General features: G+C 41.4%; 2 protein-coding genes across 4 annotated transcripts; one reads left to right on the plus strand and one right to left on the minus strand.

Annotated features, from left to right (window-relative positions):
* The first annotated feature begins 677 nt into the window (after positions 1 to 677).
* LOC110986702 (uncharacterized) lies at positions 678 to 20,276 on the plus strand. 3 transcript variants are annotated; one of them, XM_087133521.1, is made up of 18 exons: positions 678 to 1,233; positions 3,265 to 3,537; positions 3,737 to 3,857; positions 7,073 to 7,251; positions 7,781 to 7,850; positions 9,133 to 9,257; positions 9,591 to 9,935; positions 10,258 to 10,368; positions 10,502 to 10,613; positions 11,190 to 11,228; positions 11,629 to 11,866; positions 12,745 to 12,862; positions 13,375 to 13,456; positions 14,532 to 14,632; positions 15,035 to 15,175; positions 15,556 to 15,711; positions 16,340 to 16,529; positions 18,520 to 20,276. In XM_087133521.1, the coding sequence occupies exons 2-18, from the start codon at positions 3,371 to 3,373 to the stop codon at positions 18,634 to 18,636; spliced, it is 2,412 nt and encodes an 803-aa protein (XP_086989647.1). In that variant the 5' UTR covers positions 678 to 1,233; positions 3,265 to 3,370; the 3' UTR covers positions 18,637 to 20,276. The 3 variants fall into 3 exon arrangements, with proteins under 3 accessions (XP_086989647.1, XP_086989645.1, XP_086989648.1); XM_087133519.1 differs by having other exon boundaries at positions 678 to 1,201; XM_087133522.1 differs by lacking the exon at positions 11,190 to 11,228 and having other exon boundaries at positions 683 to 1,201.
* A 680-nt stretch (positions 20,277 to 20,956) lies between these two features.
* rpl11 (ribosomal protein L11) lies at positions 20,957 to 26,955 on the minus strand. Its single transcript, XM_022248821.2, has 5 exons — positions 26,882 to 26,955; positions 24,302 to 24,461; positions 23,074 to 23,180; positions 22,385 to 22,627; positions 20,957 to 21,139 (listed from the first exon to the last, which is right to left on the minus strand). The coding sequence occupies exons 1-5, from the start codon at positions 26,942 to 26,944 to the stop codon at positions 21,110 to 21,112; spliced, it is 603 nt and encodes a 200-aa protein (XP_022104513.2). The 5' UTR covers positions 26,945 to 26,955; the 3' UTR covers positions 20,957 to 21,109.
* Positions 26,956 to 27,094: the final 139 nt, after the last annotated feature.

The raw sequence follows: 27,094 nt of genomic DNA on the forward strand, positions 1-27,094 counted from the left end.
GCGATGAGATAAGATGTCGTTTTTAATTTTAGTAGTGCAGTGAGAACTGACAAGGTTTTCTTTTCCTAAATCATAATACATGTACGCTGAAAATGTGATCACAAATGGGAAAAACCTTAATTTGCCTCACTTGTACTGGTATCAGTGGTGTATGCAGCTTTAATTGTGCACAGGCATTATGCCACCCTTCTTTGCGGGAGGGGGAGGGATCGGAGCGGTTGATCTTTTACAGACGGTGGTTGGGGAATATACCCACTCAAGATTTTCCAAGTTCGGGTTACCCATGGTGCCCACAACTAGTCCGCCTCATTGGCTGTATTGTTTTAAGTGTGCTGACAAGACATGTGGAAATTGGTAAAATAAAAAGCAAACAAAAATTCCACAGTTTTTTTGAGCATCAAAATAGCAACCTTAATCTCGGCCCGGACAGTTATAGGCCCTAATCCCTGGTCTGTTATTCAAAGAAAACGTCGCACAACTTGACGAGACACTGATCCGGTCCAGCTCTATTATTATTTGCAGTAACTAAGGAACGGCCTCGCTGTTAGAATAAGTTTACTCTACCCACTAGGAATGGTGTAAACATTATTGCAGATGCTGCGTCTGTTAGCGAAATTCAGGCAATACATGCAGTCACTTATCCGTTGTGGAGATTTAAGCTGTACGCAGGGTTTTTCTTTTCTCCGACACTGTTGAATGTGTGACAAGTAACCGTTAAAGGCTAAAACGAACTATCAAAAATTGTACTTGAAACATAGCCGTATGAGTAGGTGTGAGAGCTGTTACTGGCACAGCCAAAATTTACATGATAATAAGTTTTCGCTGGTACGTACGGTGTACTGTGTGACCACTAAGCACTGTTAACGCCACTGAACTTTTGATCGGGATTGATTTTGGCCTGCAGCGCGTTGATGATTTTTGTATGGGTGAATTATTGATGTGTTTGCAGCAATTGCCTGTGAAATAAGTTCCTTGAAGGTGACTGAACGAGAGCTCGACAAGGAGCATTCCGTTACAGACTTGTCGGCATTGTACACTTTTTACTGTAGGCCTATAGTCTTGAAAACTCCCACGAGGTTGATCGTTGGTGGACCGCGTGCATTCTACTTGCTACCCGTCTACAGGCGCTCAAGCCCCCGTGGGGTACCGCGGTCGATGCGGTACCCAAGGAACTTGCGGGAATGTGCAACTACCACACAGAGTACGTGTACCTGAAAGGAAACTTTAACAGCTATGAGTTACTCAACATAAACTTCCATATCTGGAAATCAATAATTTTTCCCCAAAGTTGTATAGGCCTAGAATAGATCATTATCAGCCTCCAGAAAGTGATACCGTGTCCGAAGAGCATGGAACTGAAATATTGGAATGTTGACTTAGGAAACACTTGGAATTTTTCGGACCAATCTCATACTAGGGTTTGTGCACAGGATGTCAAGTGATGTCTTTGTATGGAACTCTTTCCCAGAGAACGATAGTGCCACTTGAGGATTCTAGGTAGTACAGTAGTGTTTACATTAACTTTATGTCGCCGTTACTTTTTTTAAATTAAATTATAGGTTCAACATATGTCCTACAGTATGTTAGAAATACATGTAGATGTAGTTTTGTGAAAATTAGTTGGTCTATCATGTCTATAACACATGTACGAAACTGCACCCCAAGTGAATCGATATAAGTACATGGGCCAACTTCACCGGTCACTAGATTGCTCTGTTTCCTGATTTTACTCTTTAAAGGTTATTTCAAATGTTGTTTTCTGCTACATGTGGAATTGAACCTGTAACTTCCGTGCTTCTCTCATACATGTCTGTGTGAAAGGTTCAGCAAAGTATTAGAGTCGAAACACCATCACAAAGAAGTTTCTCATTCCTTTGTGCTATTTAAGGGTGGGACGTTTAAATGTTTAAACAAAAAAATTCCATATCCGTTTACAGATTTTCACAAATGTTTTAAACAGAACCTCCCTATTAGAGGTTTGACGTTGTGATTGATGCAATCCCACGTTCATTTTTATTGTAAACAATGCCAGTTACTGTACATAAGCCTGCTGTTTTTTTCCCCTTTTCGGCATCCATTTACTTTATCATGTTTATGTGCAAAAAATTGAATTCTAAAGCAGTGTTTCCATTGGACTTTTTCTTCCGTGGCCACGCAGAAACTTACTGCAACATACCTTCGTGTCATTCTACCAATGCTGCACATTCCCACTTGGACTTTTTATCGTAACGGAATGTTTATTCGCTGTGTAAGACTAGGTGAATTCATTACCAGTGCTGTACAAATCATGACAAAATTGGCAAAATCTGATCAAAAAATGACAAAATCAGACAAATTCGGCCAAATCTGCCACCTTTTAAGTGGCAATCGTACAACATGTACATGTATATGTACCCTTACACAATGTGTGTATAGCGTTATCCATGTTATCTGGGTGCGCTTGACTGTGTGTGCGTTTTATGCTAGTGTACTGTATGCAAGGAGACTGGGAATCATACAACCATTTTTTGCGTGCCTGCTGTCGATCTCTGTGTAACGGTAGTCTTGTTCATAGGTTTAGCGTGGTCACGGTCAGTCTACATTGTACAGGGATTGTCCCCATTGGACTTTTTAGCGCCCCTGCTAACTTACCGTGGCTGCGTGGAAATCTTCCGCAACCCTTTTTGACTTGTTAGTTCTACATCACGATTGCAGTAAGTTGACAGGGACGTTAGTTCACCATGTGTTCCCATTGGATTCAATTTTTCAATGCTTCAGGAAAGTTGCGGTAAGTTAACCAAAAAGGTCCAACAGGAACACAGCTTAAAACAATAAATATTACTTGTTATGAATGCCCGAACATACATGTACATGTAAATCTACATTTTTACATAGCTTGGACCACATGTACCGGTATTGTTGAAAGTTAATTATGCATATGAAAACACCCAACGTAGGGGGCGGCCTCTGTAAAGTATTTGCTAAACATTTAAACGATATGGGTATATCGATATGTGAACGTTTTTCAAATTAAATGTAAATTCCCACCCTTAACCCTAACACTCCTCAATCCTGCACCTGTTTGAGGACTGATGACTGTTAGGGTTAATACTATTTAGTGTCACAAGCATCAACACACACAGCGTCAGCAACCACTAACTAAAGGTTCAAAAGTGTGTCATATTATCATAATAAAGAGACTCTAACATCTGCCATCGTGTAAGAAACTTGTAATTTTGTTGGACAGCAAGCACCCTACAATGTATCCAAATTCATCTTTTGTAGTTTCAGAATTCCCACAGAGTAACATCAGATTCAACCTCAGTCCATTCATCTAGAATCCGCTACAATGCTCTTGAGGTGACCGTAATCTGCAGCCCACTGCTCCAGGATGTGTCCAGCAAAGTCCCGCGACCCCAGGTCATATATCCAAGCTGTCCCCTTACCCCTGCCATCCCACCAGGGGGAGTATATTCTAGCCCGCTCAGATGTTCACTACAAGTCAAACTGTGCCTCACCGTCCAAGGAAGAAATCTTTAAAGCCAGTTATGCGAGACGGTGAGTACAGTGCAGAGTACGCATGCAGGGACCGCTCAGCGTAAATTGCAGTCAACTCTCGAATTGCATTATGAAAGGATTGGGGGAAAAGGGAACTGAAATGAAAAAAAGACTTGGGACTCCAGAATTGTCTCTTTCAAAGCGTGTTCTTTATCAACTTCAACCATGACTGCATTTTCCATTCACTCTCATTTGATAGGCTTCAGCAGATGAAAGAGCAAGGTTATCGGTCTGTGAACCACAAACCCTACCAGGTGCTAGGGGAACCCCTACACCTTAAAGAAAAGAAGCTCATCCTTCACGCTCTAGGGCAGGACTTGGTAAGTATTCAGCTTCATGTTCATCTATTGTACATGTGCAGGTTAGGGTCCAACTGCAATATTTTTCCATCCTGCAAGTTCAGTATTTCACGACAATTTCAATTTAGGCGGTAGCAACCTTTCATGCGGGGATGTGCAGCGCATCGGTTTGGACCATGCAACACCCCCCTTTCTTTCTAAACATATGTAGCTCCTTGTTATCTTTCCAGCCCTAGTTCATAAATTAATTTGCAGTTTTGTGATTGAGTTTTCAGAGTGATCTGGGACTAAGACTGTCAAGTTAACATGGTTAAGGAGATACATGTACCTGAGTGCTTTCTTCTCTGATTAACCGTAACTGTCCCAAGTCTTATAAAACTAACCCTGATTTGTAGAAGTTTGCTGGCAGGCAGAGCACATGCATGATATGGTGTGACTTTACATTAGGCCTTGATAACCTGCTAAGTTTAAAACAAAGAGGAAAGTGTGCCATTGGCCTGAAATACACAAGAATAGTTTTTGGAAGTCATCAGAGATGTTCTTAACCAGTACGGGATTAGGGGCAAAGCTACATTGTATATATAGAGTCAAAATACTTAGGGAGTTTGGGTCAAAATGCTATGCAAAATGTGTGTCATCTGATGATAACTTGTGCTTGGATTAAGTTTGCATCTGAGGTTTACATGTAAGTACATGTACATACATATACTGTTATTTACTGAAGTTGAGGCATTATGGATGTACATGTAAAAAAAAACATTCAGAGAATCTTATTTTTCTAGAGCATTTTAACCATGTTAGTTAAAATTGATGCAAAATTAAAACTAAATAGGAAATATTTAGAAGTGAAATAAAACATGTCTGCATGCATACATGTACAAATGCCTCTGAAATATCACAGTATTTCATTATATGTTTTTATTTCAATTTGGATTGATACATTATATGTTTTGTCATTTACATGTATAATCATGCAAGTTGAATGAGAATCTTCTATCCCATACACACTGTACATTGTAGATGTATGCACACTACCAAAGGGAATTCATTCCAGAAAATGCAGGCAATATTGACTTTTTGTCTAGTTAATTGCAAATCTACACAGTGGCAGCCATTTGTTTTGGTTGACATCTGTTGTAGTCTTGACACGTATTCAGTCAAAAACCCAACCCCCCCCATTATGGCGTGTACCGGTGCCAGACAGAAACTGCAATTGAAGTAAATTAATTGCACGTTGGCTTCGTGCTGTGCAGTGCGTGTGCGCCGTTCAGTTTTGTGAGAACGCCGTCACCCTGGTGACATAACAATGCCCGTTTAATTATTAAACTGATTTGTTGATAATTCTCTCGAGAATTGAAGAGTCCTCGTCTCTGTAGTGCCATAGAACAATTGCGGGGGTTTATCGTTGCCCTTGTTGCCATTGTAGCTGCACTTTGACTTCACGGCATGGACATTAATTTTAATCTGTCAAATATTTCACAGCTTTGACATGAAATAAAAATTGTACTTTACAAAACACAGATTAAAAATTGTTTCTTTTATTTTAGCAAAACAAAAATACGACCATCTGGGTATTAGGAAGCACACGTTGGTCTTAAAGTTGTACTTGTTTTTGGAATTTTATTCTTAAAGAGAACGTGTATTTCTTCAATTAACCACCCATGTACAAAAACCAAACCGCACCCAAACTACCATACATGTATAGGCAAGATCAATTCAAAATGTTTCTAACTCTTAAATAACTGATCCATAATATACATGTACATTACTTCGGGACAGAGCGCAAAATTCTTCACTTATAGACATACAGTACAGTAATAACAAAGTAATAGTTTTAGACTCAGGAAATGCTAGGACGTTGATTTTACCCATCGTTGGATTGTTAACCTGTGACTTCCCACAGAGATTTAAGATGTGCATTAATCCATTGCACAAATCTGGGAGATTGCAGTAAGCTGCATGCATGTGTCAATATGCCAGAGGCAAATTTGCAGGTTGTTGAGATGCAGCCCTGAAATACAGTCCTGAGACTATGCATTGTATCTTGTCCTCCAAATCTGTACTGTTGGAGCAAATGCACACAGAAACTGTGAGCCGTAGGGTCTCTGTAATAAGCATCTTCTTTGCACAGTGATTGAAAAACACTGTGTCCATGTTTGCACTGCCCTGGTTGTTTAATACGTATCTATGGCATCGGCAAACAGTACCAGTTCCTTGGAGGGTGTGCTGAATTTACACATCATCCTGGGAGACAGAGGAGGAATTGTGCAAAAGAGTAATTTCACTTGACTTGGGAAATTACATCAAATCACAAAACAAGGAAGAATGAAGAGACTGAAAGGATAGCCATACATGTACATCAGCCATGTGATTTTAGACAATTAAGAAAATTATAAATAAATGAAGTTTTAATATTTCACACTTTGCCTCTCCTGATGTTTTGCTATATTTCCATCTTCATTTTTTTTTTCTTTCCCTGTTAATCTGTTATTGCTTGTGCTGTGTACATGTACACGTATGTAAATGAATTGCACAATAGCACTAATTTGATCAATGTTCTGCTGTCCTGAAGATTATGATTAAAATTTTGCAAAATGTCCTAAAATGTGAGTGTAAAGGCTTCACTTACCATTTTCCATTGAATGGATACAAGAAGGGGGAAAGCTTTTGCAATCTTTGTGAAATCTCACCCTTCAACATGTTTAAGATCTCCAGTAATTTTCCAGTTTCATCAGGACTTTCCTGTCCATGTGGCCACTACATTTATCTTACATCTTGATATTGAAGTCCAGGATTAGAAGCTTCTGTCTATTCCCCCCCCCCCCCGTTCATCAATGACATTGACAGATGGAAGGAACCTGGGCAAGAAAGTTCATATGGGGGAGTGCTGGTACATGTACAGTATTCTGGACGTTGTGGGTTCAAATCCCACTCCATGCAATTTCTTTGTTCATGTTATAATGACTATAACTGGTGTTAAACATGCTAACTTGTCAGGTTTCCCTGTATATGGATTGTTTAAGAAATTTTAGTGAAGACCAAAGAATTTTTTGGGAAGGGTTGGAACACGGTACATTATCAGACGTTGGAGGATAAATTCACAGGATTCCTCCTACAGTAAACATTTCCAGAGAGTCACCGATAAATGGCACAGGTATGGTTGCTTACTAGAGTCGTGCATGCACGTACTGCCTCTTGACATTTTATAGCTTGCCGTTCTTCTTGCCCACACATAGGCCCAGTCAGAAGACTCATCTGGGAGTGGCTCAGATGAGGAAGGGGAGGAGGAGAAAGACAAGAAGGATGGAGTCTTGATCCCGCAGCCCAGCGAGAACAAACCGCCGCCGAGGAAGTTTGTGTTCCGCCGCAACCACAAGAATAAGAAGTCTTTAAACAAAGAAATATCCTCAGCGAGGTACGGTATGTGGGGAACTACGTCTGGTGACATTTTTGGAGGTTGTTGGGCAATAAGCACCTAAAAACTTAGCCATTTTTCAGTTTGTGTTAACTGGAATAGTTACAATGTTAATGCAAGTTTCTGCAGGCAGTGAGTGAAAGCCAAAATCTGTAATTTTTCTTGTGTAGCTTAGGTAGAAAAATACCGTGCATTGTAGTTGGTGCGTACGTTTGAGCAAAAATCAAACCAGAAATACTGCTCAGCATGGTGCTGTCTCGAAAATTAAATGTCTTCAATTTTGTTAGAATGCCACTACAACTTTGTATAGTTGCTGTAGATAAAGAAAAAGTTTTCTGATAATGAAGTATGTGCATATACATGTACAGGCAGAAGATCCAAAATGGCATTTTAATTATTCACAAAATGGACCCATTTTTCTTTGCCACCACGAGAATAAACTATATGTAATCTCTCTGTTATACATTGCTAAAAAGTTGTGTTTTTTTTCTCATTTAGAGTAAATAAGTTGCTTCTTTTCGTTTTACAGAAAAATGGTGAATTGGGTGAAGCTTGGGCATGGGGTGTTCACAGCTATCAGGAAAGAGGATGAAGAAAGGGTAAACATGGAGTCAGCAGGTGTCAAACCTAGTTACCATTGAAAGAAGGTCACAGCTGTCTAGGAACGGTTGCAGTCACTATTGGAATCAAGTCCCATCCCATCTCCTTTCACATGTGTCTTCACAAGGCCAGTCATAAGTCCCTTCACAAGGCCAGTCATAAGCCCCTTCACAAGGCCAGTCATAAGCCCCTTCACAAGGCCAGTCATAAGTCCTTTCACAAGGCCAGTCATAAGCCCCTTCACAAGACCAGTCATAAGTCCCTTCACAAGGCCAGTCATAAGCCCCTTCACAAGGCCAGTCATAAGCCCCTTCACAAGGCCAGTCATAAGTCCCTTCACAAGGCCAGTCATAAGCCCCTTCACAAGACCAGTCATAAGTCCCTTCACAAGGCCAGTCATAAGTAACAAGGGTGAATTTTGTCAGAATTCATTTGGGTAGCTGGAGAATTGGCTTAAGACAAAATGACTGTGATGGACTTGTGATGGACTTGAATACAAGACTGGCTGCAGTAATGTACAACCATTTTGGTTATCCAGTGACATGTACATGTCATTCATAAGTTTAGTCACAGGTGTAGCAGGGGATGAGGAATAACAATAACTGATTGAAAAAAAGAATGTGTATCTCAAGGTTCATTTTGACAGCTAGTGACTTGAGAAAGCATGGATGACTCTTGGCTGATTCATGATTTTTTGATTATATTAGTTATCACAAAAGCATAAGTGGAACACAGAATATTGTAGTGCATTTGTGTCCCGTATATACATGTACATGTACCACAAGGCCGAAAGCCGAGTGGCATTTCGGCCTTGCGGTATACGGGACACAGGTGCACTACAGTATTATGTGTTCTACGAGCATGAGTGTAATAACAAATTTTCTTCTAACAAACTTGACGTGCAATGAAGATGTTATGAGGGTGTATTTGCACAAACGGGCCACCTTTGAATTTAGAGTAAATTTGCAGTTGTGCGGTTTACTTTTAGCATCAAAAAGGCACATTGTGTTGAGTTACAATTGCACATTACGCAGTGTTTGACTTGGACTGTGCAATACGGTTATATGTCACACAACCAGCGAGAATTGAGAATTCAAGTTTACCTTAAGATAAAGGCTCTTAGCAGACTTGACCTTTGAAACTGGATGCTTGGTGATTGACCAACAACAGTGTCTGCATGTCTGCAATACCATTAAAGTGATTACCATTTCCAATTTTCAGAAAAACACATTCTTGTCCAGTGATGTCATGCATATAATTTTTATCCTTTCTGTCATGTAGCTGAATGCAGAAGAGAACAGAAGGTTGCAGGATGCAGAGAGGAGACAGCGAGAGTGGCAACCTCCCAATTTGGATAGCTCGGATGAGGACACAGACGATGATCTCGCAAGGGATGAAGATCTCAGGTACAGAGATGCCACACAAATAGTTCAGAAATCTTCACTCTACCTCAAAGTCCGAACTTACCCGCATCTCTCAGTCTGCAAGATGTTACTGCAGGCATCATTCGTTCTCTGTTGCATTCCCTGTCTATGACTGGAAGAAGGAGGAGCTTCTTCCCTGGGAACATTCAAATTAGCCCTGAACACTTCTCCTGAAGTTCTATTTAGCACCCTTCCACTTTAGTGTGGCAAAAACAACACTTTCTAAGGCTGCAGCTGACACTTTCTTGAATCATACACATGTAGACTGGGATGCCTTATGTAAACAAGTCTTTTTTTAAATTTCCTATCCACCAGCATCTTCCTGACTCCATCCAACAGTGAGGGTAAGAAGGAAGTCTCCTTCTCCCGCCCCGAGACCCATCTCTACACCCCTGCCACACAGACACCCCTCCCCTCGGAGCAAGAGGGAAGAGAGGCTGAGCCGGCCTCATCAGAGCCCCCTTCCTCCTCCTTGTTGAGCGTGGTGATGGGCGAGCCGGGTGGGGCTGCCTCCACCCCAGCCAAGTCCATCCTGAGCACCGCCTCTTCTCCCGTGGTCCGACGGAGACGGAAGAAGAAGAACGCAGAACCACCTCGCCCCTACACCCCGATTCGGTCTAATATCAATGTGGACAGCGAAGAGGAAGACAGGACCAGCAGGTACCTCAAACTCCAAAACTCCCTGTCCCTTCCAAATCTACCGCAGGGCTTGTGAACATTTCTGAAGGATTGAGGCTTAGACAGGATTGGCACAACTGTAATGAATGTACATGTACCATTTGTTTAGAGGCTTTTAGGCAAAACGCCCTGTAGCTTAGGGTTGAAAGCAAATGTTGACAGTTTCCTTATGTGCCTCTTATAATGATTATGTGTGATTTTCTTTAAATATGGTCTACGTTATTAAAAACTTTCCTTCTACAACCTAGTTGTAGACATTGTTCAGTTTACAGTATTATTGTTGAATTCCTTTCCCCTTTTGCAGACATGCAATTTTTCGACAGCTTTGCGTATTGAATTGGATTCTGGAGGCAATGATGACAGAGCCTCCCGCAGCCATGGAACCGATCACCAAATGCTGGAACATCAAGTACAAGTAAGATTCCTCCACATTTTTCCATCACATGGAAAGTGGTGCTAGCTGGCCTTTGTCACATCGGCTTTGCTATGAACTGGGTAAATTGATCTTCAAAACTGTCTTCTAATTCTGTGCCTTTTCCGTCATTTAGAGATCTACGGCAGAACACATTTTGCAAGACGACTGTGAGAGACAAAAGGAGAGAGAAGCTGGTGGACACACGATGGAATTCGTTTGTCACCAACCCAGGAGCCGGCCATCTGGTAAGCAGTGAGATGACTGGATAAGATTTAAATTGATTCCCGCGTTCTCTTTTTAATTGTCCACAGATATTGGCACAGACACCCCCATGTTACTTGATATACAGGATGAATGCTGCTGATATTCAGGGTGTCGAGTGAGATGCCATACAAACCTGTATGTGCCATGTAGCTAGGCATTACATGTACTTTCAAAGTTACCATGCTAGCAGCTTTACCTTAACTTCAGATTGAGCTGAAAAAAAAGAAGGCAGCTTTTTGATAGATAATAAGAAAAGCAAATTTGACTTCGGCAGAGCAGGTGTACATAAAATCTTTGTTTGAGATTGGCGCACATTCATTGTGTCCACTGCCAATGAGTACTAAGAGTGCACTGAGAACATTATATTATGTGCGTTCATAAGCTTTGAAAATCGAAATTCTTGAGAAACTTAACCAGTCACTGTTGAAGTATTGTCTAGCTTATTGGTGTGGTTGCTACATGTGCACTGCAAACTATCTTCAGCCTTTCAATATAAAGCATGGAAAAAATGACAGTATGATTAATACAAGGGGTGTTTTTTCATTGCTATGGCAAAGACGGACAGCCTACCAAGTCTTTTCTCTCAAGGCGGCCAGGTACAGTAACGGCCAAGAAAAACTTGACTGCTGAAGTGTGCAATCTTTATTGTGTATTTTCTAACTTTTTCAAAACGTCATTGAGCTTTTACTAACACTGTGTGCGGAATACAGAAAAGAAAATGAGCAATCAGAAGATGCGGTATGCCCTTCGTACTGCAATGTGTGTGTCTGTAGATTTTTGCACAGTGAGTTTTATCTGCCTTGCACAACACTGTCCTGATTGTGTGGTAAGATTGAATCAAATTATATGTTTTGTTTTGTTTTGTTTTGTTTTGTTTTGTTTCTTTGACTGAATTCAATTAAATAATACAATCCAGGTAAGTTATTTTGATATACTAGACGTAGTCTTAGTTGCCAAGGAATCCCATGCACATTTATTTCTTACCTCAAATTGCAGAAATCCCGCACCAGCACCAAGACGGCCATCCATGGCCTCAACCTGACCGCCTCCATGTCCTTACCCCGCCCGGGCCGGAGGGTGTCAGTCCAAGCGGGGTCAGGCATGACTTCCCTAGGCCAGACTAGGGCCAGCTCCACCCTCAGTCAGTCGGTCAACCAGAGTAGTGCCGAGAGCACACCCCGCAGAGAGGAGGATGGGGCAGGAAAGAGAGAGAGCCTCAGAGAGCTTGGCAAAGGTGAGTTGGACGATAGAGATAGAGTCCTAGTTGGGACCCCCTCAACCACTCCACGCTGGATACACACAGATTGCCTGTGTTGTAATAATTGGAGGCCGTTTGGACACAGTCTGGCAAACATATGGAAAACCCTACAAAACCATCACAGTTAAGACCATCACAAGACCCTACAAAACCATCACAGTTAAGACCATCACAAGACCCCAAAACCATCACAGTTAAGACCATCAGAAGACCCTACAAAACCATTGCAGTTAAGACCATCAGAAGACCCTAAAAACCATCACAGTTAAGACCATCACAAGACCCTACAAAACCATCACAGTTAAGACCATCACAAGTCCCTACAAAAACCATCACAGTTAAGACCATCACAAGACCCTACAAACCATCACAGTTAGGACCATCAGAAGATGCTATAAAAACCATCACGGTTAAGACCATCAGAAGACCCTTCAAAACCATCACTGTTAGGACCATCACAAGACCCTACAAAACCATCACAGTTAAGACCATCACAAGACCCTACAAAAACCATCACAGTTAGGACCATCACAAGACCCTACAAAACCATCACAGTTAAGACCATCACAAGACCCTAAAACCATCACAGTTAGCACTATCGCAAGACCTTACAAAAACCATCACAGTTAAGACCATCACCAGACCCTACAAAACCATTGCAGTTAAGACCATCAGAAAACCCTAAAAACCATTGCAGTTAAGACCATCACAAGACTTGGTCCCTGGTGGTTAGGGTTGAACTCATAAGGGACTTTACTGAATGCAGTGCGTGTTCTAATTTGCTGCGCAAAGTTCTGTCTCTCAACTTGATCACAAACAACTCAGTCACAGTGATTATCTCTCTGTGTTCACAGCTTCAAGCACCTTCAAGATACTGGATGACATCATTGAGAGTGCCTCATTGGTTGGCATGGTTGGCAAGAATGAAGATAATGATGACACAGCCTCAAGGCGGGGAGCCAGGCAAGACAGGTATGGCAAACGGTCCAGGGCGTTGCACGGTTGTAGTTTTCTGTTGCTTTTGTGCACTGTAAAAATTTATAATGCAATTTACTGCCAAGAACTTGGCTCAAGGAGTTCAACTGTACTTTTGTAGTGAAGTTTCGTTCTTCACAACTCACATGTAGCATTGCCCAAACAAAGTTGATTTGAAACTAAGACCACAGAGAAAAGTCTGAGATATAAGTTTGTGCCCCCTAAATACGTGAAACTGCTTTTTTTCTTGTCATCTGATACAACGTGAAGTTCTGCAGGATGTGCAGTGCATATGACAGCCTTTATGCAAATTTACGACTCACAGTATGAACATGTAATTGGTTTCCAACTTTGCTGTTGAGTTATTGCACATTTCGCTTTGATGTGAAATATCGATGACAGTGAATGTCTCGAGTCACCACATTGCACTCCCGTAGTTTGCTCCAGTATGCCAAGTGTGAATGAATAGACCTTCCGTAATCACACTGCATTCTTGATACGTCTTTCAGGTCGCCTTCCATTGCTAGTGAGCGCAGTGCTAGTGCTACTTCTTCTGGTCAAAGGACTGTCACCAAGGGACCAGCACTGTTGGTAAGTATCCTTAGGGACCAGCTTTTTTTTGGATTTTTGCTCTAAATTCGTAAAAGGCGAGTGGTTCTATTAATAACAAAGCAGAATTTTTCCAATGCACCTTTCAAGCTCTTTTTACATTCGTGAATAACCCAGGCTAAATTTCATTGATCTATTGGAAACTAGTTGACAAAAATCCAAAGAATTCTCATGAATCAGGAGTTGATTTTTATAAAGCAAAAACTATTTCAGCAAACATTTTTACCAAGCAGAGAATGTTTTGCTTCATTCCGAAGAGGAAGTTACCAGCTGGTGCATGAAAAGGACTTCACGTGCCTACATGGTTCTTAACTGGACAGAAGTTTAATTGTGGCATGAATTAGATCACTGTTCTGTGCTTACAGCTCTAGTGCAGTCATTTTGTGTTCACCCTTTAAGCATGGTGTCCATGGTGGGATGCATGTGCAGGCTTACAAGCCAAACTTCCTTGCCAACCTATGAAATGTGCATAAGGGAATACATAACGGTGCATGTGTTTTTAAGACTGACTCTGGAGAATGGATGCTGCCAATGCCCAAGCTGTTTTAGTCAGAGTCGAAAGCAGTCAACATGCAATAAATTTCCAAGGATTTTGTTCAAGAATTTTGCTTTAATTCTTCCGAACACCCCCGTCCATTTTGTGGTATATTCCTTGTGCAAGTAGTTCAGAAGAATCTCCATATATGGACTTGGTGTGCGCACATGGTGAGTTCTGCATGCTGCTGAGCACACAGACTCTTGACCAATAGGGATGGAGTAAACTGTCTCATATCCAGGTGGCGGTGTGGTTTTATGCAGTGGGCATTTATCACATTGCAGTGGGCATTCTCAAATGTGGGTTGTTGAATAGGGATAAGGTATTATGAATAACCATTTGAGTAGAATCGATGCCACAAGTTTAGGATTGTTTACTTGTGAGAAACAGCAACTTTCAAATGGTACCTGGTTTATATCTATAGTGTCATTACATGTACAAGCAATATTTTAACTTAGCAACTCCACTGAATTGGTCCAAGTCATGGTTTGAAGTCAGTGTATGATCGTATTTCTATTGCAGCAAAAGCATCTTGAAGAGAGGGACCAGAAAGCCACCAGACCCCAGGAGAAACAGATACACACATGGGTGGCCACAACCAATCGCAAACTACGCACAATGAGGTATAGTTATTACAGAGCAGCACAATCTTAGAAATTTGGGAAAAATTGTAATGACTTTTCTGATAGGCTTCAATTCCAAACTTTACACTGTGTTTGGGAATTTTGAAATGTTGGTAGAGACTTGGTAATTGTTCTATTTAGGACTGTGTATATTAAATATTTGAGGGAAAGGACAGTGAGTTCAACATCTAAAGTAAATTACTGAATGTGTTAGGTTGAGACAGTCTAAAGAGAAACTATATCACTCTCTGTTTTCATTGATACTTTTGACCGAATGAAAACATTGCTGCAGTAAGCCACAAAGTTACACAACCTTTTTTTCCCGTCAATTGCTTATTCAAGTGTTCTTTTTAAAGGAAATCTTTCCTGGTTGCTTATGCAGTCTTTGTTTTTCGTCTGCAGTGCACCTCCCAAGAATGAATTCAAACCCATCTTCCCTAGTCACAAACATGCCCATCTACCAGCAGAGCTCCGGAGTCGCTTCGCCGATGTTACTGAAGACAAGGCCCTCATGCTTCACGATAAGTTGGAAGTCCTGGAAAAGTAAGATCTCAGGGAAGTTTTCTTGTCTATTTAATACTGCACATGCGATGCATATTCAATGATCTGGTTATGAAATTTCAAATTTCTGGACTTTTCTTTTAAAAAAGGTCACTGGTTCAGGGGAGTAAATGAGATGGAGTGCATATGATCAATTCCAACTAAATGTGTGCACATTTCACCTGAATGTGCACAGATTTTCAGCTTATAATGAGTACACACTTTCAGCTTGAAAGAAATTTCCCTGAGCCACGCCCTCATGGCTCAGGGAACAGTGGTCAGCATTTTTGCCCTTCCTGGCTTAGACTTGTATCTGAATTCATTTCTCTGCTCTGCCGTATCGGCAGGACAGTAACAATTCCTGACTTTGACACTGTTTGCAGGAAGAAGCTGTGGCGCAGCGAGGAGAAGTTCCGAGCCATCCGAACCAACCTCCACATCAGCGCCCAGCTGGAGAGGATGAAGGAAGCTGCAAGAGACAACGAGGAGTCTGCCGAGGAGAAGATGAGAAAGAAAAAGGTGGAAGAGGAAAGCAAATGGTGAGGAACAGTGGAGTCATGGGGAGATTTGCATACATGTGATTCAACTTACCAAAACAAAACTCAGTGGATCGTATCATCTCCACTAAAATGAGCATTGACTTATAAATTGCTCTAAAGGATTTGGACACTTTCTGTAATTCACAAGCTGTTGGGAATTCAGGTTGAAATTTGGGTCAGGAAATGTAAAGGTTCAATGTGAACTGTGCCAAAAGGTGGTCAAAACTGTCAACGTGATGAACGCCGTTATGTTATAAAGAGTAGGATTTGAGGGGCTCCATCTATTGAATTCATTATTTTTACTATATTTTCTTTTTGTAACAATTTCAGTTGTAGTATGGTAAATCAGGTGGTCCCATCAACAGTTACAATGGAGTTGACTGCATATACTTATGATTTGTAGCCATGAGCAGAGATGTTGTCAGGGGGGTGTACTCTCCCCAATGATCAGTGTGCAAAAATTTCAGCTAAACTGTGTGACTCTTGCCAAAGAGCACACAGTGAAAAGCCACCCTCTAATGACCATCACCGTCAGGACTCTGAATGGGAGTACCAGTTTTGTTCATATTGTCCTGGGCGATTGTGATAGGCCATTTTATAACGCTGTTCATTTTGTTGGCATCATCAGGTTCCAGGAGCTGACCTCACGTCTCCCCGGCTACGTCTTCAGCGATATGGCATGCGCGGCGCTCCTGGACAAGCTGCAGTCCATGGGCATCATAGAGAGCCGCAAGATCACGCCGCAGAAGTTCCTCAATGTCCTGACGGGCCTCAAGCCTTGGGAACTGTGCCTACCAGACGTCAGTGCTGCCATCGAGGTGAGTGCGGTCTTTTTCTCCCCACAGTAAAAACTGCAACCAGAGTTGGAATCAAATCCCTTTCCCAAGTCCAGCAAGCATACTGAATTGCTGCTTGGCTTTGTGGCCTGGTAAACCTGACTTGGATACAAAAAAAGTGAATCTGTGTCAGGCGTGATGATATCCATCAGTACCGTAATTTTGGGAATATAAGCCACGGCTTGTGCATTGATTCTCACTCTGAAAAATGTCCCTGTGGCTTATAATGCGGGCAGCTTACTAATGGCAACCTTTGAAGGATAAATCAGTCATTTTATTCATTCGCATTGTGTATTTTTTGCACGCAAATACTCAGTTCACTAAAAAAATTTTTATTGTTGTTACGTAAAGGTTTCTTTCTACTAGTAAATAAATCTCAACGGCTTATACCTTTGTGAAGCAGATCTTTCGTCTTATGGTCATATCATCGCCAGTAGTGTTCAGCGTGACATGCCACAGAATTTCGGGTTTGTTTTTGCTTGGGTTTTCTGATGACCCAACTTTCTGTGGTCACGTGGTTATCAGAAAGAGTCAGCGATTGGACTGCCCATGAATGGGTCTTCAGTAGCACTCAGGCTAGCCTGAAAGCAGAATTTATCGTACGCGGCGGGGTGGTGTATGCCGTGCATGTGCCCTGCAGCATGCATGCAACACAAGTGGTGCCAATGTAATGGCTCACACCAAGGTCTCAAGACAGTCCTTTTGTGCCTATTATATTTGAAGTGATTTGATGGTGTTTTTTGATCGGTGTCATAACTTCGAGATCAATCGATTTAGTGTTGTGGACAGTTCGAGTTGTGGATGTATTTTTGCACATTACAGCCTATTCTTTTCATGAGAAAAAGTCGGCCTACGAGATAAAACAATCTTTTGACTTAAACGACTTCAAGTTATCAAGACTTTTATCAGCATAACTTTTGTTGGCTGCTTCGAAAAAAGGGCAAGAGCTGCCTACGCAGGACAATCATTGAGTGTCCGCAAAAATTATTAATTAATTATTAACTTTCAAGGACGTGAATTTATTTTTAATGGTGGCAGGCATTCGCACTCTTCTTGTACAAGTTAAATTTATTAGAATAAGCCATTTGCGAGTTAAATTTGAATAAAATCTGGTGCACTGAGTTTATATCTGACTGCACATAAACGTAACAGTTTGAATTCCCCTGACTAAAGACACTGTTGCTATACCTCATGATCCAGGGCAAGCTTTCGCATAGCGACCACCATCTCTGGAACGGACTGGTTCCTTTGTGCCCTTCTTATCCATTGAGAACAGTGTATTGTTGCAAGGCATCTCTTATGTTACTAAGGAAAAGCTTGCCCCGAATCACGAGGTATAGCAACAGTGGTTTTAGTATGGAGAATTCAGGTTATGTTCACGTGAATTTAAAGAACTCACTGTACCAGATTTGGGTCAAAGTTAACTGGCAAAAGGCTTATTGCACATGTAGTGGAACCATTGACGTGCCTTACTGGTGGTTCAGCATGCAGCACGATGACCTTCGTGGTCGGATCGTCAGTGCTGCGGTGTGGCTTATACACCAACTTTAAACATTAATTTGCCGATTTTTGTGTGCTGCGGCTTATACACCACGCAGCTTATATTCCAAAAATTACGGTATTTTTGTTCGGTATGGAATGCAATCTTGGTACTTGGGTTTGATTCCTCCATGTGTTTCAATATACAATGTACATGTACTTGGCAGTTACAAAAGGATTCAGCTGCAACAGTGTGCATAACTACTGTTGATGGTCTTTGCCATTTCTGTAGTATGCAACAAATTTGTACACATTTGGTCAAAAGTTGTCAAGCCATTGACCGACCTTAGAAACAAGGATGGGTGGAAAACTTCATGAACACAAGGCTTATTGATTTATGTGTGTTATTTCAAAGCAAGATCAAACAGTTTCTGATCTGTTTCCAGTTTCCAATTCCAAGTCCGTTGTCTTTTCTCCCCCTTTCTTGGTTCAGTTTGTCCGTGAGCGTGTTGTCTTGATGTCAGTGGAGGACTTTGAGGCCTGGTATCAGCATGAGATCCCAGGTATCAGCCGGTCACAGAGTGCTCCCCCTAACACCTTCCCAACCTAGCAGCGGAGTCACTGCAGTCCAGCAGGGTATCCGAACCCCAGGGAGTTTTCCTCAAGTTTGAAACTTTTCATTTTCCAGCACACAGCTAATGTGTTGACATCTTTACCTCATCTTCGCATTTTTATTCATGGATGCACTAGGGCTTACGGGACTCAATGCCTGCTTATTTGCTGAAATGGGACAACCAGCATTGATAACTATTAAAGAATGACGTACCATTCTTGTGTCATGTACACGTATACCATGTTGTAAAGACCAGCGCAGGTGGTATGCACGCTACTCTCTGCCGACAGAGCCAGTGTCTATTTCAAAGGTGACAAGCAGCATGCACATCAAAGATTCGGGGACCTGTTTTTCACGGGCAACGTGAGCTTTCTAAGAAAAGTTTTTTCTCAACAAAAAATTCCTTTGCTATGCAGTGTGCCACCAAGAGGTTGCCACAGACGCGGAGAGGCCATTTTTCAAGTTTACTGTTGACAAAAGCATGATACCATGATTTGCATATGAGGAAATGTCAGTTGAAACCTTGGGGAAATTTTGATGGGTTCGAAAGTTCAGCACTTTAGAACCCATCTTCTTTCCTGGCAAATATTGGGAATTAAGTTCCTTGCGCACACCTGGCGAATAGAATTTGTCAACTATTTCCACAATGCACTGCAAAAAATGGCGTGTCTGCAGCAACCTTCTGGTGACACACTGTACTGTAGATTGCCCGTATTCAAAATATTGATCAAAATTCTGTTATGGCTGTGACACGGTCTGTGCCCCCTTGCAGTTGAAGAATAAAAAGACTGGGTTTTACTGCCTGGTTCCTGCCTCCATCATTTGTTGCATTTGCCAAAGGCCTGAAACCAATCTACCCTCCCTGAAACTCGCACACTGGACAAGATACAGCATGCCTCAACCTTGAAATTATAAAGGTGTCACCTTTAAGTGTCTCCTTAAATCATTAACACACAGAAGCAGTAGGGATGTGGTTACAGAGTTATATTATTACAAGTATTATTATTATTATAACAGCATTGGTTTTGCAGCTTTTGTATAAAGAAGTATTTTGAAGTAAATTCTGAATGTCGTTAAGAAGAGGTCCTTTGGACTTCGCAAATGACCTTGTTATAACAGGAACTTTGTGTTGTCAGGAATGAAAGCAATGAAGAACAAAGGATTGGGATCCAAAAATTTCCTTGTTTTAAGCAGAATCTTGTACTAACAGTGATCTTATTAACCTGTAGTTGTAATCATGTGATCAATTTTGTCCAGTGTGAATGTTCTCTTCAACTGGATTTCATGGAAGTTGACACCAGGTTATTGTTTGTTCAGTACTGCAGCACATGTCGTTTCAAAGTACATGTACATTGTACTTCTTTTATGCGGGTCATTGAAAATTCGTTACAAATTCTGAACAAAGTCAAGTGTTTGTGCATGTTTAGATCAGGGAAAAATAACATTGAACAATTTGTTTGAAATGTTGACTATGAACAAAAGCTGTTTAATTTTACACTGATATTTTAGTTGTGACATACATGTATGCAATTTATTGTAAGCACTCGGAACAAAAATTTTCAAACGTCTTTGTTGTTCTTGGCATGTTACTGGTATTATATTAAATAAAATGATCAAACATGTTGCTTGTAATTGGAGGTTTTCTGTCAAGACTAAAACTATATTCCTACCATGGTTTTTAGTTCGGAACCAGCCCAACTTAACTCTAACAGCCCCCTTGCGGTGATCAACTTGAGAATGGAGGACTACCAGGATCAAGGGTCAACATGAAGGAAAAATGCACAGCAATATGCTTAAGATCACACTACCAAAACTGCCACTGCCAAGCCCAGTAATTTTAGGGTGTACATGTAGATTCCTGATTAGGACTATATCCAAAATGGCCGCAAATCACTGACTTGTACTACCTAAACTGGGCACCAACCGTTATCACGCCAGCCAGCGCTAGATTTTGGTGCATCTGAGATGAATTGAGGACACACTTGGTGCAAACACAAATGGAAGTAGTCTTGCGGCAACTTGGCAAACGATTGTATTTCTTAAGTAGAATAAAACCTTGGCTGGATTTATTATGAATGGCTCCGGAATCCAGACATCCAATTCCCATTGATTTCACATTCAAAAAGACATGAACTGGCTTGTAGGCTTAACTCTAACACTCCTCAGTCCTCCAACAGGTGAAGGATTGAGGAGTGTTAGGGTTAATGTCAACCGTGACCTCCATAAAAAGATTGGGAAAGACAAACCTTATGCACTGCTTAAAATAGGTCATGGACTAACAGACACACTGCAAACAAACCCACAAGTGAGTCCACACTGACTGTTAACTGTTCACTTCTTGCATTTATTATCAAGACATGAGGAAATGCTTTGAGTCTTCAAAGTGTCTACTTCTGTACAAATGTCCGACGTAAAACTGTGTTTGCTTGGATGCCGGTTGCTAGTGTGGTGGTGGTAATTGGGCTGGTGTTTATTTGCCTGGTAGCAGGATGCCGTCATACTGGAGAAAAGAAATCGAACAAAAATAGACCTAATGTCAATAATCTTGCCCACAATTTGTTGAAATGCCAACCCTCCCCCTCAAGATTACCTACAATTGTTGATGAGGGCCAATAGAATTCTCCTTTGACAAACTGTATTCAGATTTTGGCATAAATTGTTCAATGCGTGAATGAGAAATGAAACATGGGACACTGGGAATTACACGACATCTCTGCAAAAGATTTAACTTCACTCTTATCAGAGCTTTCAACTTCTTCAAATTTGGGGGAAAAAATGAAGAAAAATTAGCTTTCAAAGTATTCACACATGATTGATATAAAAATTTTTTGATATACAACGTAATGTGAAACGTCGCGCCAAATGAGTCACATGTACATGTAGGCATTTCGGGTGGGATTTTTACACGTTTAAATGAAGAAAGTTTCATATCCATTTACAGATTTTCCCCAATGTTTAAATGGAGCCACCCCTTGTTAGAGGTTTGAGGTTTGGATGGATGCAATCTGGTATCCATTTTTACCGTAAACGATGCCTGTAAAATGTAATCTGATTTTCAGAACACTTTACTGCTCCGTCGTATCGGAAATTTGTGTCAACTATTTACATTGTACATAATTTGCTGTGTTTAAAGTTTTCAATGACACCATGGCAAGGGTAAGACGTTTTACAGGGGAAAAAACGATTTTCAAATTAAACGTAAATTCCCATCCTTAGTAGGCAGAGCCACTTTCAAGTCACTTTGTTGTACATGTACACTGGAAGGCCATGTCCAAATTAGTTAAGTATGACTGAAAATAACACAGGTACCTATGGAGTCTGGTAACTTGTGCAATAATGCATTTCCAATTGAAGCAGCCAAACATGCCGAACTTTAAGATTTATCAACCACACTCAGCTAAATACTTATTCACAAGGGAGCCAATCTCCCTTTCAAAATCAATCTTGCTCTCTCAAATTTTTAAGCTGTGAACTATTAAATGTAATGGTACCAGACTATTTTATGACTAGCATGCGTTCTTCTAACCCTCGCTTTCAATATTTTTGAAAGTTTAGCTTATGACACTAAGGTATGTTTCATCACAAATTTGAAATTACTCCTCAGAGTAAACAGACACAGATGTGTCATAAAATCACATTCCATTGCTTTAATTCTAGTCTCAAATCCAACAAGTGAAGTTAACCCCACTTTCGAAATCATTATAGCCCATTCACGACTTAAGTTTATCCATGGTCTAATTCTCACCTTCTGCTGGAACCACTTCATGGCCTCCTCCTTGGAGACGCGATGCTTGGCCCCGATGCGACCCTGCTTGCGCCGCTTGTGTCGGACGTTGAAGCCTGGCCGGCCCAGCACCACGTAGAAGTCCATGCCATAGATGCCGATGCTGGGGTCGTACTTGATGCCCAGGTCGATGTGCTCCTGGATGCCAAAGCCAAAGTTGCCCGTCTTGGAAAAGTTGCCCTTCCTCAGCTCGTACTCACGCACCTGTGGATGAGTGGAAAAAACAGAGAGCAAAATCAGACAGACCCCTGTGTTTTATGTACAGACACCAGAAAGGTAGTTGAGTCCACCACAAATCCTCACGAGTCCCTGCGGGCATATCACAGGTCCTGTCAGAAGTCACATATTCTTTAACTCTAACCCTTAGGCCCTTTTGGCTTGGACACATCCTCAGTCCTTCAAAATCATCTCACTGCGTCTATGCAAAAAATTGTATAATGCCTCAATCCTTCCAAATCCTCCGATATTTCTTGAAACTGTTCCACGGATGGGGTGGCCACTGCCTCACTCCTCCAAAATCCTCCCAAACCGTCCCAGGATTTTGGAGGATTGAGGATGGTTGGGATTAAGCCAATCCTTGGTTTAACTGTAACAGAATGCACCAGTGGTTAAAAGCTGTCGTAAACTGTTGCATTAAGCAGTAACATTACCTTGAGCCCCTTCTCCAGGATTTCTTCAGCCTTGGAGCCACGGACAGTGCAGTGCACAGCAATCTTCTCGTTCCTGCGGATTCCGAAGGATCGCACGGTGTAGCGGGCTAAAATTATCAGGTCAGCAATCGTGAGAAAAAGATGCCATCAGACAAGAGAACAACACCACCAACATGCATGACATGAAGCCCACTCACGCATGTAACCACTAACGCTAAACACTACGTACATGTACTTGGTGCTCTGGAGGGTTTTGGGGGGAGGGGTGGGGGATGAGGGAGAGGTGGGGCAAGAAAGGGGGATTCTATGACACTCTCCGAAGGAACTGTTTGAAACGATGTCTGTGGATAAGAAGCTTCTCGTTCTGTACAATTTCAAAGTCAGCATTAAACAACTGATTTTCGTTACAACGTGCCGATGGTTTACTCTTTGTACTGAAAACAGTGAATGGCAAAGATGTACATCTACTTAACAGAAGAATGCAAAATAGCAGTGTTCTCTTCCATTAGTAACACTGGTAAAATGACGTGATAGCAGTGGGTTGCCAGAAGAGAGTTACTCTAGCACATTACAATGAAAGCAGGACCAATGATAACAGGTTCTTACCACGGCCTGAACCAATGTGCAAATGAACACAGCTGGCCTTTTCACTTCTTTTTTGAAAAGGCCAAGGTTAACCGTGCAAGAGTCTTCAAAATACACTTGAGCTGAATCTTCCTAAATCTTGCAGGAATGAGGAAGATGTATCTCTTCTAACTACTGCTAGACACTGGATTTGGTGCCACTTAAAAATATATAGAGTCAGCCACTGGCATGTGGAAAACTGACTTTATTCGTGAGTTTGCAACAGTTACTTGAAAGCACTGATGAAAACTCTTTATTCTATGAACTTAATTGTAGAAACAGAAGCAATGAAATGAAACTTCATAAGAAGTTACTATCAACTTCCACCTTTGACAAATTATTTAAAATTTATGGTTCAACATAATTTTTGTGCCACACTGCAAAGAAATTAAAAGGGAGGATTAGAATACGCTCTGGTCATAACATGTCTGGCACCATTTTATTTTAAATAATTTTTTATTACATTTTCAATTTAAAAAATAGATTCAAGGAAAAAAGTTAGAAAATGTCTTCCTTGTGAAGGCTTTATTTGAAGGAGATTTTTGGGAAGTCTCAATGGCAAAAATGGCCCAGAATTTTTAGTGACCAGGACTAAAGCTGTCACCTTTTGAGAAGACCGGTGTCTGTCCCGTCAGCTGCTCCAGCACCTTGGCAGCTCGGGTGAGCCTGTCACCGCTCTCTCCCACACAGATGTTGAGGCACAGCTTGCGGATGCGCAGCTCCCGCATCACGTTCTGCTTCTCTTTACCTTCCTCACCTTGATTCTGCAAAACGATGGGAGACAGACAATCCACACTCATGACAACTCTTGCAAAAAAGAGTGAAGCAGCACTAGATCTGACATGTCTAAGTTCTACCTTGCACAGTCCACTCGTTATAACTCAGTTAGACGGACCAGACAAATTACTTTGTTATAACCGGGACTTTGTTATAAGAGGAATGCAAAAACAAAAATAAATTTGAGGCTTTAAGAAATTAGGATCTCGAAATCTGTTCTTCATAAGAGTATTTAGTTATAGTAGTATTCTTTATAATGAGAGTCTACTGAAATACAAACTCATGATGACAAAGAAGGCACGGAACCAGATAACTGTCGTGGTAAAATGCGTAAGCCATGGACATAACATGCGCATAGGTCTGTCCCAAACATACCCCCAAAACTACATTTGATTACAATGTGGGCATGGAGAAAAACACAAAACAAATCAGTAGGCCTATCAGGTCACAGTAAAAACCCACTGCCATGACTACCTTTTTGAAAACATGAATGATCATCAGTCAGGATGCACATCGCAACTCAGAGACTGTTTCATGGTGCCAAATGCGTTGCACGTGCAGGCCTCTGCTCGCTGCATGTGCAACGCATTTGGTATCATAAAACACTCATTGGTAGGGAACACAAAGGTCACGATCAACAAGTCTTGTGTCCAGACCACGTAAAGCAAGCTCATGTATACGTCATTGGGGGACCATGTTCATTTACAGAGTTAATGGCCAGAAAAACTACATGCCCGTGTTTGAATGCGTGGAGGCAGGGAAAAGTTCAAGTGCCGTGCGTGTGTCAAGCAAAACGGTCGGATTTTGACAGATTTTGCAGTCAGAAATATTATTAAAGCCCCAACCGTTTGACGTTGGCATTTAAGGAAGCCAGGAGGTAGTGATAGAGGTATTTTTGGCGAGTCTTTGGAATTGTTGGGGACTTTTTTCATCTTACTCTATGTAATGTCATGGAGCGTTAGTGTGACAATTCCGTCAGAAATCGTAAAAGAGGAATACCAACGCTCCACTTAGTGGAGCTACCCTGACCTTATTTTTTGGAAATTTCAAACTGTAAATTGTGAGAAAAAACTTTTATACAAGTAAGCCAGCCATGCAAATTTGACTCCACGTGTCATTTGTTAAAACACGTCCAGTTTCCTCTCATAATTTCCCTCAAAACTCAAAACCCTGTCTTCTTTTAAGTTTTAACATCAGCCATGTCAGCCATACAGTCACAGGATTGTAGGTCAACTCGCCCACCTGGCCGACTGCCCCTTACCAACTTGCCCCCTGACCGACTTGCCCCCTAGCCAACTCGCCTCTTGCAAACTCGCCCCCTAACCCACTCGCAACCTGGCCAACTCGCCCCCCGTAAGTTTGACAAGCACATATGTACGGCCCATTCACCATTTAATAAACAAAACACAATCAGTCGGAAATGGAATCGGTGATTGCTGCCCGTAAAAATAGGTTCTGGGGTTTGTAGCGGGCACTCAAAGTTAAGAATTATGAAAGTTAAACTGTTTAAAGCTTGGTGGATGTTTACTTTCTGTGGAATTTGGGGTAAAAATATTTTTTTTGAATATTGGTAAAACCAATTCAGTATTATCATGTGTGTGGGACATCTGCCCAGCTGTGGCCCTTCTGCGGACCTCAGTCACATACCCAAATATTAATGGGACGGAGGGTTCGAAGTTGTTGATCCTGAGGGTATGTTTGATAATAACCTAATCAGACAGTGGACGTGGGAAGCGGTAAGACATTTGAATAAATAAGTGATTAGTGGTGATGTCCAAATATCGATCACCGTCTGTGAGTCGTTCTTGTCGCGTCGTTGGTTAGACCCATTCTGGTGTTTTTTTTACACATTGGGCCAGGCATACTTGCTTGAGCGAGTTGGTAAGGGGTGAGTCGGTCAGGGGGCGAGTTGGAAGGGGGCGAGTTGGAAGGGGGCAAGTTGGAAAGGGGCGAGTCGGTCAGGGGGCGAGTTAACCTGAGTGACACCAGTCACAGTTATGATGGTTATCTGGGAATAGGCCTGTTGAGCATGTCACATTCTTCCACCTAGGGGAATCCAAAGTTAAAATGTAGGTCTCCCTTATGTTATAGGAACAGGGTCCCCAAAGTTACAATCCCCCACAAACCATATATATGTGTGGCATCAATCTTATTGATGCATTGTTGACATGGTTGATGCATTATCAAATTCCCAGTCTAGTTCCCAGCCTAGTGCTGTAACTGCACAAATCGGTAATTGATTTTATCAAAAAAACAATGAGGGTGAAACAAATCTATGCAGATATCAAAACATGTTGTAAGTAAATACGTGTTTCATTTATTTTTTCCACTGGGGTCTTATTTAAATCAGAAAAATCCAGGATTACGACGGATATTTTTGCCACCAACACCGATCACCAACACTCACCGCCATGTTGGCTACAGCAAAAGGACGCAGTGCATTGTGGGAAAAATTCACCCCGGTTTTCATGATTTAGGCACTAAAACTAAGTTCAGAGTATTTTATTTAAAAAAAGTATATGGATATCGACATGTCATGGGGAGAATACTTTCTAATCTTACTAAATATGCTTCTACAGAAAGTTTTTTTAAAAGTTAAAGTATTTCTGGCATTTGACCT

Source organism: Acanthaster planci, linkage group LG02, assembly GCF_054643075.1.
Source record: "Acanthaster planci isolate LZ-2023a linkage group LG02, COTS_SCS, whole genome shotgun sequence".
NCBI lineage: Eukaryota > Metazoa > Echinodermata > Asteroidea > Valvatida > Acanthasteridae > Acanthaster > Acanthaster planci.